The sequence below is a fragment of the Tachypleus tridentatus genome, chromosome 4, assembly GCF_004210375.1.
Source record: "Tachypleus tridentatus isolate NWPU-2018 chromosome 4, ASM421037v1, whole genome shotgun sequence".
Lineage (NCBI taxonomy): Eukaryota > Metazoa > Arthropoda > Merostomata > Xiphosura > Limulidae > Tachypleus > Tachypleus tridentatus.
Window position 1 is genome coordinate 43942492 of NC_134828.1, and position 14224 is coordinate 43956715.

Sequence of the window (14224 nt, forward strand, 5' to 3'; positions counted from 1 at the left end):
TAAGCAACATTTTTTTTTGATAAATCATGTTATTTTAAAGTGGACACCAAGCAATTCATCAAATTTTCTGTTGTCACTCCAGGAACTGACTGAAAGTCTAAAAGTTTTACTTTCACTCCTTCCTCTGGCAAAAAATATTGCACCATGATAGGAATAATTTTGGCATATTTTTGGTTTGAAGCATCTGCTGTAAGTGAAACAAACTGGACCTCTATTAAGTCTCTCTTCAATTTCTCTGCTGCTAAAGGAACAATTGCATTCAAAATAATAGCCTCATTCTTTGTTCTGGCAGAACTGAACTTTGGTTTAAATAACTTTGCTATCAGTTTGGAAGAGCAATCAGCTATTTTAAAGCTTATGTCATGAAAAGCACTGTGATAAGCAAAGGTTGCTTCTTTAGTAGCTATTAACAAATCATGCTCTTCAGACACAGTTTTTTGAAGAACAACTCTTGAACTTTGAGCAACTACTGAAAGACTAGCTGCATGTTTAGCACTTTTTAAGTGGTCTTTTATGTCTGAGCAGCCACCATGTGAAACCGAGAACCCAAATGAACACTGCAAACATTTGACTCTGTTCTTCTTGCCACAAATTTTTTTCAAGAATGGATATTCTTTTTGCAATTCACTGTTGAATATGCACTTTCTTTTTACCAGCTTTGGACATTATGAATAGGATTAATTCTAAAGTAAAAGAACGTATGATGAATCATTATACTTGCACAGCATTATACTGTATCAGCTGTCTGTGAATTTCATCTGAAAATTTGCATGCTACAGCACTATTGCTCCCTCTTCTACCCATCAACAAATAAAATGAAAACTTAAAAATTATTTTTTGTAAAACCAGTTTAGAACTCTATGCAGATTTTAACATTTTCCATTTATCCTTTTTGGAGTTTATGCTTTTTCATCAAAAACTGGGACATTTCGAGACAATTCAGTGTCAACCAGGACAAATTAGTAAATCAGACAGGACACTGGGACTGTCCTAGCTAAATCTGGACAAATGGTAAGCCTACTGTGAGGTGTGCACTCAAATCGAAATAACAGCCATGATACTAGTTTTGGAAGTTTTCTTTTCTTTTATATTAATATTTTTCTAAAGTGTTAGATTTTTTTATTCTTTAAAAATACTATTAGAAGGAAAAAGTAAATTTGGTGTCTTGGAGTGTAAGAAATATAAGAATTTGTATAGAAAACTTTCCTTAAATCTTCTGTTATGTTTAAACTCTTCTGCTTTACATTTCAGTATCTTGTTATCAGTTATTATTTATACTTTTATTACAATACATGGAATGTTTATATGTTGTGCCACCCAGAAGAACATTCTAACTTGAAGAGAAGAATTTCTTTTGTTAATTGTACTTTAATTATGGTTCATATTGCAAAAACCAGTGAAATAATGGAAAATCAGTAGGCCTAGAAGGTGTTTAAAAACATGTCAGCTGAGGAGATTTTGTTTCTGTGTTTCTTTTAATTTGTCTGTGTGGCTCAAAGTCAGAGGTGCATAAAAATAGAAGGTAGATTTAAAAATGGTAGGTTTACATCTCTGATTTGAAATCACAACAGACAAACTAGGAGAAATATGTTTGCATTGTAATATTACATATGTGCTTTTGTCATGCATTGCTACTCAAATTGTAGAATTTCAGCCTTTTTAATTTATCTTTCTTTACTTGCATATACACAGCTACTTAATAGGTTGTTACTGTTTGAAAAAAGTAAATTTTTTTTTTCAGAGAGGATGTTGAAAGCCAGAGAGACTACAAAGTTTGGAAGAAAGCTATTATGCTAGTGTGGCGTGCAGCAGCAAATCATAAGTACGTTTTAAATGTTGTATATTTTTTTAAATGTGGTTTAATTTGTTATTTTTTTGCATTCTAAGTAAACTGCATTCTAAGAGTTTACATTAGTGAAATATTATGGTGTTATTTGCTAATATATTGTTTGTGATAGTGTGAAAAGCATTTTTCTTCAATGAGTTGCACATAGGTCTGTGGACTGGAGACCAGAGAATGCATGTCTAAATTTCCACATGCATGAAGTTCATTATAAAAATAGAGTATTTGAAAAATGTTTTCTTAAATAGAAATGTTTGTGTTTATTTAGCTACATAAAATGTTCATAAGAACAGAAGTATAATATTTTAAAATATAGAGTATATTAATTAACATTGAGTGTATGTAAAAGTGATGGACCTGCCAGTCATTTAAAGAAAATCCCCTTTTCTTAATGTAAATAGTGTTGAATGTGTTATAAATGTGAGTAGATTGTAGTTGCGAGAAAAAAGGTATGTGGAATGCTTAAGAAACATTAAAGTTGGTGCAGTTATAACAGGGAGAAATATGAAGGATAGGCAGAAATGTACAAATGCATACAGTATTTTGGACAAAAAATGTAACCAAAAAATAAAAGGTTTTACTCAGAAATAATTTTTTTATGCCCAAAAAAAATGACGAACGTTCTCATGTGAACAAATGATAGTCCTTGGCAGATAGTACTAATTACTATAAATTGGGATAATCATTTCCTGTTTTATATAAAACATCAGTTTTGAATATTCTAAGTTCTTGGTAAAAAAACAACAACATTTCTTTAGCTTTTTGTTGTTGTATCCTCCCCTTTTAAAGCAAGGAGGAAATCTGTTATATTTTAAACTAATTTAACTCTAAATAAAAAGTCAAATAAATAATGTATTGTCTAGTACAATTACATCATTTTTGTTGGTATTATTATTTGTCTTTAGTAGAAAAACTTGTAAGCATGACATATTCCATTTGTAATGCTTCATTATCCATGTGCAGTGTTGCAAACCAAAGATTTCTGTACAATTGTTGTTTTATTTATCAATATTTATGTGGGTTATATAGTATCTATTTTGAACATAAAACTCAAAGTCTTGTTGAATGTAACATAAATCAAAGTGTATGTTTCCCATCCCCCCAAAACTACCAGTGTATAAACATTTTAAAAATGGAATATCTGTGCCTTTAAAATTTTAGTGATCTTGCAGACCTGGGCCCACTCTAACCCACCTCTGAAGAATATGAATAACAAAAATTTGCTAAGTATCAGTTAAAGACTAAAAGAAACTTAATATAAATTATTTTTTTTCAAGGGGAAACACTAATAACTGAATTGTTTAAACTAAGCCATGAAAAATCATAAAAATTTAATTTTTCTGCTTTGCTGGACTTAAAATTTTGAAAGAGCATGAACTGGCTTAGAAATAGAAATTACATAGAGAGAGCAATCCGGTATTTTTGTTAGTATGAAATATGACTTAATAACTCAGATGCAGTAATTTTGAACATGTAGGTTAAAACAAAGTAAATAACTATAAGCAACAAATTGTTAAAAGGTTAATCAGAAAATAAATTGGACACATATAGTGAAGAAGCAAACAAAAATGAATGAGCTGAGCTAATTAGCATGGTTGATTAGCCTTTGGTTATGTTTATGGAACATTCTGGGTTGCTGGAGCTGAAGGTAGAGAAAGCTACACTAGATGAAGTTTGGAGCAAGAATCATAATTGATGTATTGCATTGTTTGAATAAGTATGAAAGTTTCTAGAGCAATATCCTACCATTATAAATTATGTGTGTCATTAATCATCTTTAATATTACATGTTTTTAAGGGACATAAACTTCCAACTTGTATTAACTTTTATATGCTTTTGTATCACCTTTTAAATTGAGTATAACCTAAAATCCTAGAGGAACAATATTAAAGAGGGTTAAGCAAATATATGCTTTTATGGAATGACTGTTATAATATGCAACATTTGTTTAAGATAGAATATTATACAGTAAAACCTGTCTAAGCCAGAAACTGCATAAGGCAGAAACCTGTACAAGCTGGAAATATCAAAATTTTGCAGCATTATCTTAAGATTTCTCTTATAAAAGGCCCTCTATATAGTGGAATCTGTGTAATGCGGACGGAAAACTATCTTTCACCTACCTCACTTACCAACAACTATGATTAGAACCTGAGTGGGCAGAAAAAATGTTTTTGATTAAATATTAATTTCTTATTTTATTACTAATTTCTTGTTTAACTAATAATTTCTTTAAGTATTATTAAATTCTTGTTTCATTAATAATTTGTTTAAATATTAATAAATTATTGGACATTTTGTTACAGTAAGTATTGGTTAAATATATTATGTTCTTTTTTCTGCTGTCATTATTTTTGCAGTTGAATTAGATTCATGATTTGTTGAAATATATTTATATTTTAAGTGCAAAATTCTACTCTTTAAATAATTCTCACAAAAAAGGTAAATTCCTATCATCCCTAATTTTAGAATTTAGGGAAAATTTACCATGGGTAATAGGTAAAAGTGAACATCTGTGCTGTAAATTCCTTGAACACAGCACTTGTCATCCATGTTTTATTATTTGCTTTCCATTCCACAGGATGTTGATTCTTCCATAAATTTTTGAACAAACTAAACAAAAGAATGAAACAAGAAAATAGTAATATTCTGCTTTTCCTAGATAATACTACTTGTCACCCAAAAGTTACGTTGATGTTCATTTAGTCTTTCTACCTCCATGTACAACTTCAGTTTTACAGCCACTAGATAATGGAATTATACAGTGTATAAAATTGAAATACAGAAAATTGATGCTTTAGCATATTATTGCAAACATGGAGGACTGTAAGAGAGCATCTGAAATGACCATGAAAATTGATGTGTTAGATGCAGTTGCATTTATAAGTCATTCAGTCAAATGCATAAAAGATGAATGCATAATAAAATACTTTCAAAACTGTGGATTTATTCTTGATAATGGTGGAGATTGTAGAGAAGTTGTTTGTTGTGACGATTCTAGTGAAATCCAAACTCTGAAAAGATTGATGCAGATGATTCTGTGGACTCTGAAAGTTTTGTGAATGTTGACAAGAATGTTTTAACAGAAACTGATGAAATTGATTTAAAATCTATAATAGAATCACAATTTGGTAACAGTGTGAGAGATTCAGAAGATCAACAAAATGGAAAAGAAAGTGAGGAAATAGAAATTACTTCTTCATTGCAAGTGTTAAGTGATATTAATGCTATCAAACTATATGCAAAAATGAAAGTCGAAAATGAACTTCATGAAAAGGCCATAGAATTGGTGTTCTGTTTTAACCACATGAGAAAGCCTGTTAAAAGAAACGAAACAGTTGAAATTGGACACTTTCTTCAAATAAATTTGATTAAGATTTTGTGTACTTGTGTATATGTTTGTTCTTATTTTAATAAATGTAGCATAAACAGCATAATAACTTTATTCATAAATGTCTTACTTCCCTTGAGTCAAGCAAGTATAACGTTTCACTCAAAAATTCTATATAATTAAGGAAATGCATGTTCACTATATTTAAGCCAGAAAACCTGCAGGAGCTGGAAATTTTTTCAGTGCTGTGCAATTCCACCTTAGATAGGTCTCACATCCTCTTTTACATGAAAATCAGAGACTTTTCAAACAAATTGTTTGAATATTTGTGGGTTTATATTCCTTTCTAGTTATTGAAGGTTGAAAAATAGCTGTATATTGAGAAATAAGATCTTTCAGTAATTTTTACTTATTCTTTTCTTTATGTTTCTGCTAATCAAAAACAAAAATCTTTATTTCGTGTTTATTTACCCTCTGTATATGGGTGTGTTACTTTATTATAAATATATATTTTCTGAGTTGTGTGTTGATTTAATCTTGACTTGTCTGTGTTTAATGATACAATTTCTCCCTAAATTGCCTCTTTTAGATTTTCGTTTTACCATTACCATTCCAATATATACATACTTCTACTTCTACTGCTACTGATAGCTATTATTTGACTATTAGGATTACAACTTTGCCCATCTAAGCATTGGTTTGATATTTTATCTCTTACTCTAGTATTTTATGACTCCACTCAATTCCTCAAAGAGATATTTGTCTTGTGATACTCTCCACCTACATCAATGCACCTCTATTCTGATACTGTATGTAAGCATCTCATTCAGATAATTTCATCCATTTTTCTTGATAAAGTGTTTAGACACAGGTTTCTGTACAGAAGTGCTGTGATAGTTAACACTCTTGATGCAATTTTTGCATTGCCTAATGGTATTCTGTATAAATTATGTTTAATAATTATTATTTAAAAAAAAAATCTGCATCACACTATTGTCAGGCATGAATTCACAGATTATTGTTTCCAGTACAGATTCTAATCAGTTTTCCTCTATTTAAACTCTATTATCTAGAGTTTCTCTAAGGTTGAAGGATGAATTTCTCTCAGTTGAGGCTGTCTGTGATCTATTTTGTTGTGAGATGGAGACATGTTCAGTTCAGGGGCATCTGAGGCTGCTTTTGCCAATGATCTAGGACAGTCTGAAAAGAATTTGAACTCGTTTTATTTTTTTTTTGGCACCTTCACTTACTAGGTTAGCTTCTTTCATGGCTAGTTTGGATCCTGCTTCATTTCTTCAATTAGTTAGGTTTTAAAATTGAGTTTTTTCCAGTTGTCGCTAAACCTACTCCTTCCTTGATGGCTGAAAGGTCTGAGGGTGACTACTTAGTTTTCCCTCCTTCATCTGATATTGCTGTTCATTTGTGAGGCTAACTGCTCAATTATATGATGGGATAGCTGTGTCTGGTGTCCCACATATGTCTTAACATCTCCAAGAGGATGTATATTTAGATTTCCAAAGACTTAATGCTTTTTTGGATATATGAGATTCTAGACTGGACTCTGTGATTACTTTGAACAGATCAAAGTTTTATCAGATTCATTTGATCCTCACTATTGTTCTGAGATTTTATCTTCCCTCTAAATTTTATTGGAAGACTCTCAGTATTCCCTTCAGCATTTTGAGGATGAATGGGATCATTTGCTGACTTGTACTTTGGTAAGATTGTCAGCTTCTTCTTTTTCTTTGATTTCCTTTGGTGGAGATGCTTTGTTGGAGGGAGTCTGTCTACCTGCTGTATCCTTCTGTAAATTGTGTGAGGTTCTTTTTTTCATCCCTCGATATTTGTGGGTGTCCAGGAAGTGTTGGAATCACAGATTGATGTCACTTCTTTGTATTCTTTCTTTTTGTCTTTGGCCTCTAGACTTTCTTTGGCTCCTGATAGAAGTCATAGCACAACTGCTCATCAAGTGTCCAATTCTTTAGCTTCTGCTCCTTGATCTGTTGGTGCTTAGAATAGATTCTGTTCTCATCATTGAGGCTTCTCCACTTGAGCAGACTATCTGTGATTACCCTATATGAGTGTAGTCTGTGGGAACGAAGTTGCAAAATTTTCTGGACACCTGGAATTCTTTCATCACAAATCCATGATTACTTCAGATTCTGGCATCAAGGTTAGTATTTCTGTTCACTTCTCCATTTCCATTATCCTCCCAACCAGTGACATTTCCATTCCCGACAGATCTACAGAATGTGTATCTTTGTTCAGAGAGTTATTGGTAAAGGAGACAGAAGAGAGAGTTGATCCTGTTCTTCCAAGAATTTATTACCATTTATTTGTTGTACCCAAGAAGATAAGGGATTGGTGGTCAATCATCAATCTTTCTCATCTCAACCAATTCTTAGATTCTCACAGGTTCAAAATGGAGTCCTTTCTTGGCCAATGTTAACATTTTTTTATGTTATTGATACATGGTCATCCTGTAGCTTTCTATATTTCATACATAATAGTCAGGTTCTATAGTACAGGGCTCTGCTCCCTAGCCTAGCACCTACATCATATTTCTTCTACAGAGTAATACTAGCTTTTTCTTTTCACTTTTGTGCTTTGGGCTTGTACACATATCCATATATGGACAACTTCTTTCTTTTGGTACCATCTTGCCATACGGTGGAACACACACTCATATTCTTTCAGAGGGCACCAAGTCTTTTTTTCTTATCAGAACCAAGAAATCCATTATTTTGCCAATTCAATATATTGTATGTCTGGGTATCGTTTTGAACATGATTTTAAGTTGGGCTCAACCGACTTTTGTCTGGTTCTAGGCAATTGAATGGGCAGTCAAACTCTTATATATCTTCTTCTATTGTGCAGATGGTTCTCTCTATTTTGGGGATGTTGATATCCCTTAAATTTCTGAGTCCTTTAGGATGAGCACACATGTAGTATCTTTCAGTGTTAACTTTCCTGTGTGTCAAACTAAATTACAAACTCATACTTTAGATATTGACAAGTCAGATTATAAAATTAGAACTTTCAATTTTTTACTTCACTGATATATAAATAAAAAATGTTAAACCCACATGACACACCATTCACATGTAATTTTGTTCCTCGCAGAATATCAGTAATTCTTTATGAAATTGCTATTACATTGTTTATAACCAATAAAAAGAATAGTTTTTTCTCTACAGTCATCTTTATACAGGTTGTTTCTTTTTACCTCTCCATGTTAGATAAATAATTAGGAATTTTTAAAACCATTTGTAGCTTATTGAGAAAGTCAGTTAAAGTAAAGTTATTTTAAGGCAATATATGTTGAATCATCATCCATATTTGAAATGAATAGTTTTTTTAGACAACCAACTATGGCACATAGTAATAGGTTTAGAATGCCTTGCCGTTCTGCACCAAAAGGCCTGAGTTCAAAGTGTAAATAGTACTTACTTTTTTTTATGTATTATTATAAAAGTAACTACAGTGTGAAAATTAGAGATAAGAAGACTTAAGTGAAAAAGTTAAATAGAAAATTTATTGTGAAATTTTATATCTTTATGTGCTATGATAAATAGTTTTCAGATACTATGAAATGGTGTAAGAACATCTTTAAAGCAGTAACACTAAATGAAATCTTTTAGAATAGGTAAAGGTAATTGTCAGTTATAATATGTCATCATTCTAGAAATAAAAAAGATAATGTGGATTTACTTCATACTTTTTAAATTTCTTATTTCACTCTATCTTGCTGATTTTACTACAGTTATTGTTAGGTTTGAGAAAATAACAGAATATAAAGCTTTAAAGAATAAAATTCCCGATATTCATTTAGGAGGGTTGTAATGATTATGATAATTAAAATACAAAACTGAGAGAAGAAGTAAATTATTTTAATTCTAGTATAAAAATCACCATGCAATCAGATTAATGCAGTGAAGGCTTCAGGAATTCACAGTTAAACCTTTAGCATAAATACTTTATTGAAAAATCATATTTCTTGTGTACAATAGAATTGCAATTTTTACTAAAAGTATATCAAATTTTTTGAAGATATATATAGTACTGTCAGAATTATAGTATGTATAGTTTTGTGGTTCATGGTGGTTGTAAGACTTGGAAAAATGACTGAGACTAAATCTAGAGAGTTAAACAAGGAAGAATAAATATTTAGAGTAATATGACATGACAGAGCTTATATTTTCAAGTAGGGAAAGCCAGCATAATTGTACTTTATGTTCCTGTTCCTTGTTCTTTGTGAGAAAAAATTATGAATAGTTACTTACGTGAAATGTTTTCACCTGAATTATTACAGTTTTTAGTTTTTCCAATTATCCAACTTTTATGTGAAAGTGATGGATTAATTGAATTTAATCAAGTAATGAGCACAGTGGTTAATTGGTTAAATTCCATTAATCACCCACCTCTATTTGTGTATCACATTTTAAACATGAATACAGAATTGTAAGTGCTAGCATGGCTCCATTTCATGGAGCACATAGTATATTTTTTTTTACTAAATAAAACATGTTGTATGGTTATCAGTGAATAGTGATATCATTCTGATAATTTGCTGGAGAAAAAGAAGAAAAAGTGTAACAAGTGAACACATAAAATATAAAAGTTGTGAGGAAGTCATAGAAAGCCATGTAGGACAAAGTTGTAATGTAGTTTTTTATCAACACTTTCCATAAAATACTTCCTACTCTTTTGTAATGAAGTTACTAAGAAGTCTCTTGAAAATAAAACTGTTGAAACTTTGCAAGCAACATTCAGTGTGATATATATTTTTTTTTTGTATATATTTGTACATAAATGTTTCAGGTATTATGTTTTTCTTTTTTTTTAGGCTGTAGATTATCTTTAACAATAACAAAATTAGTATTATATGGTTTAACAAGTTTTATAAATCTCTGATAATGTGAAAATAACATTTGTTGTATGGGTCATAAATCAAAATCCATAACTAGCCATTTAAGATACTGTTCCAAAATTATCAGGGGTGCTGAAGGTGTTGCATTATTCTGAATGAATCATTACTTAATGCTAAAGCTTTAAAAAAAAAATTACAAATCAGTGTCACATTACACAGAAATATTGTATAGAACCAGTTGTGCCCTCATTAGCAATGAAAAAGCTACAGTTGGGTGAAGCATTTGTCACATGACAATGAAACATCAGTTTTAACTCTCTTATTGTCAACACAGACAGACAGACATATATGACCCTCTGAGTTTGGAATTCTATACCCCCGTGAAGAAAAGGTAATTAGAGCTGAGTTTATTTATGCAGTTAATTGATACAGCTGATTATCTGTGATGATCAGTAACATTGATTTGAATTATATGAAACAATTGATGAAAATTATTTATTTATTTTTGGAGTGATTGTGTGTAGTGTGTTTTAAGTTATTGTGTTTAAACTGATTTGCACATGATTGGAATAAATTTTCTTAAACTGATTTTTATATGAAAAGAATAATGGTGTTTAAATTGGTTTATTTATGGTTGAAGTCATGGTGTTTAAATTGATTTATGTGGAATCAGAGTCATTGTGTTTAAACTGATTTACAATACTGTGCAAAAGTGTTTAGACAAGAGAATATTTAATCATTGTTTCTGTTTTATGGGGCTAATTCTTCCATGTCATTAACAAATGTAAATTTCAATGCTATGGTAATGCTTCACTATCTCTTTTGACAATTGAATGAGCCAGGATGAGAATACTTATACTTCGTTAGAATTCCTGTATACTTGTATCAAGGGCATGCCATAAGGATTCTGCTTGAATAGACATACTGATCAATGTTGGGGTCTGAAATAACTGTCATGGTATCCTATGCAGTGTCTCAACTATGTAGCAAGAAACCAGCATATGGTACTAGTATATGCTAGAAGAAATCAATTTAATAGCATTTCACAAATAAACCTTGATAACAAAACAATGTTTAACACTATATATTAACTTTTCTTTTCATACCTCAGCCCATAAACCATAGAGAATTGTCAGTAGAGCAGAAAGTTTGCATAAGAGCTTTACACAATGCTTTAGACTCTTTGACAAAGTGCTGTAGACTTGAAATGCTCCCCAAACACTGTCAAGTACCCCCAGATTGTGAGATCGAAACAGATAAATTTGAAAATTGGATTGGAAGAGGCAGGGCATTTTAATTCAGTGATATAGATGTTAAGTATATTTATTTATGCAGTCTTTGGGACAGAAGGAAGACTGCTACTGATCTCATGCATGGGATAAGTGACCACATATCAAGTGACAGAATGTTGCCCAAATCTACAGTATCAAGAAGACTCAATGAGAAGGGAATATTTGGTTGGTAGCAGTTTAAAATATTTTACTTCTATGTCCAAATATTGTCAAGAGACTGAAACTTACTAAAAAGTACAAAACTGGACTGTTGGTGATTGGAAAAGAGTATTATAGAGAGATGTGTGTAAGTTTGAAATATTTGGTTCAAAGTGTGGGTTGAATGTCTAGCAGTAGAAAGGTGAAAGATATTTATCTTAATGCATAGCATCTACCATGAAGCATGGGGAAGTCAATGTTGTGATGGCTTGGGGAGTGTTTTTTCTGCTAAGAATACAGTTGACATTTGTAAAAAGGTTGGAATAATGGACTAGTACAAGTAAAATCAGATACAGATCTGTCATAGTATGCCCATTGGATTGCATATCATTGGTAAAGGATTCTACTACCAAGGAGAAATTGTACTAAACACTCATCGAACCTATGCAAAAGTTACTTAGTATTCTAAAAAAGGGTGTTTTGGGTATTAAAAGTTTAGTTAAAATAAAGTGGGTTTCTCATCATTATGAAGAAATTACTTAACTAAGAAAGTATCTGCTTGAGTCATTCAAATAATGCAGTGGCTTTCACAGAGCCCCAGTGTCATCTCAATTGAGTAGATCTGGGATTTTATAAACCAAAAACTTGACAAATATAAAGTTACATCCAGAGAAACTTTATGGGAATGTATTAGAGATGTTTAGTGTAAAATCCCAAAATACACTGATTAAATATATTCCAACAACACCTGCAGTTATAGAAGCAAAAAGGGGACATACAAAATATTAACTGTTTGCTGAATTGAAGCACTTCCACTGAGTTTTTGTTGTGTTAAATATAAAAATTAATATTTTGATGTTTTACCTGTGATGATTTACTTTGCATTGTTCTTTGAAAGTAGCCTGAAATCCAGTTTTTGACTTTGTCTAAACATTTTTGCACAGTTCTGTATGTATAATGGTTTCTAACTGATTTATGTATGTTTGTGTGTCATGGTGCTTAAATTGAGTTATGTATTATTGGAGTTATTGTGTCATAATTGAAGTATATGCTTTGTTTTGTTTGTTGTACCTGCTTCTTTTATATGATTTAGTTTCCTCTTTAGTTTTCTGGTGGCTCAATAGTTATTCTGAGAATTTATAATTAAAACTGGGTTTCGTGACAGCAGTGGGCAGTGCACAGATATCCCTTGTGAAGCTTTTTGCTTAACTCTCTTGCTGTGGACTTGGTGAAAACAATCAAGTTCATGAGCCACATTAAACTTTATAGTTTACGTACTGTAACTTCTAATATATTGTGTGTTTCTTTACAAGATTTTACTAACTTTCAATAATTATTGTAAAAAAAAACACACTTTGGAATGAAGCATTTTCATGAAGATTTCTCTATGAATACATGGAATGAAAGTGTTGATTGTTCCAAGTGCAAAGTGATTTTCATCTTTACATTAAATGTACTTTTTTCATCTGAAAAATATCTAGTTTCATTTGAGTAATCATTAAAACCTCCTAAATAAACTTCAGATATGTTTTTCGGAATAAAATATTTTGATTTGTTATTTTCTCTACCCTCACTGTATTAAAGTTGGTCATTCTTACTGTTCTCATAACCACCAAAAAATCTTTTTTAATCAAACTTATCCTTTTTTCTATCTAGAATAGTTTCAAGTTGTAATAGGACACTACAGGTGTTCATCATAAATAACTTTAAACTCATAACAGTATACATCTGTTTATACTTAAATGTTATTGTTTTATTGCCCTTTGAACTGGAACTAACTGATATTCTTACCATAACATTTGTAAATCATTTGGTGAATGTGCAGCTTGTGTTACCCTATTGAATTACATAGTGCAAAGTCCAGAGCAACTTGTGAGAAACTCATGAGTGTACCTCTTGAAATTTTATTGTTCTTTATTTTAATTAAAAATTTCATTTTTTAAACTTTATTCACTATTATGACAATAAATAAAGAATACACACGAAAAACCAAAACCAAAACATATGGCTCTCCGTTTTATTTTTTGGCTACTGACTGTCAATGACACTTAACCCTACTTTTTCTTTCTACTAGTACTAGTGCATTAAATAATTTTTCATTCAATTAAATAACACATCAAAGGATGCAGAATAATCACATGCAAAAAGTGTGTATGACTTTCTAACTATATGGCAAGAGCCATTAAAAATTCAGCTAAGCTTATTGATGTGTTTTCCATGGCAATAAAGTATGAATTATAAGTGAAATGGACAGTTCTTTATACAGAAAGCAATGCATTATATTACATCATTTTATAGGTTGAAGCCTCTGCTATCTATTGGGTATACATAATGTAGTGTTAAAGAGAGGATATTATAAGTGGGTATGATTTTCTATTAGATGTCTCTGTAACTAAATAAGATTGAAGACTAAAAAATTATGCTTTGCCTGAGCAATGATACATTGTAATTAATTTGCACTAAAGTTTATTTTTGGAAAGTTGGTAAATGAATTCGAGAAGGGATGCCTAGAAAGAGAATGTTCTAATTCTCATACATGGGGAAGTATCAAGATTTAAAGAAAAATATTGCCGTATAAAATTATGAACGTAAAACTTGTATTATATTAATGTGTGGATTATTAGATGTATTTTATGCCAAATTTATTTGTATATCATGATGAGAAAATAATTCACTAAAATAAAGAGGTGACAATCAGCCATTTCATGTCTGTATAACCTGCTTTTTGTTTAATTTAATATAACTTTGT

General features: G+C 30.9%; 1 protein-coding gene across 17 annotated transcripts in view; it reads left to right on the forward strand.

Moving 5' to 3' along the window:
• The window catches only part of LOC143248987 (bromodomain-containing protein 8-like), a 154349-nt gene that overhangs the window by 106177 nt on the left and 33948 nt on the right, over positions 1-14224 (forward strand). For all 17 annotated transcript variants that reach the window (XR_013027314.1, XR_013027315.1, XR_013027318.1 and 14 more), the window contains one exon: positions 1742-1822. Coding sequence is in view for 9 of the 17 variants with exons in the window: in XM_076498085.1 (XP_076354200.1) it covers positions 1742-1822 (81 nt within the window). In the remaining 8 variants the exon portion in view is untranslated. The remainder of the gene's footprint in view (positions 1-1741; positions 1823-14224) is intronic.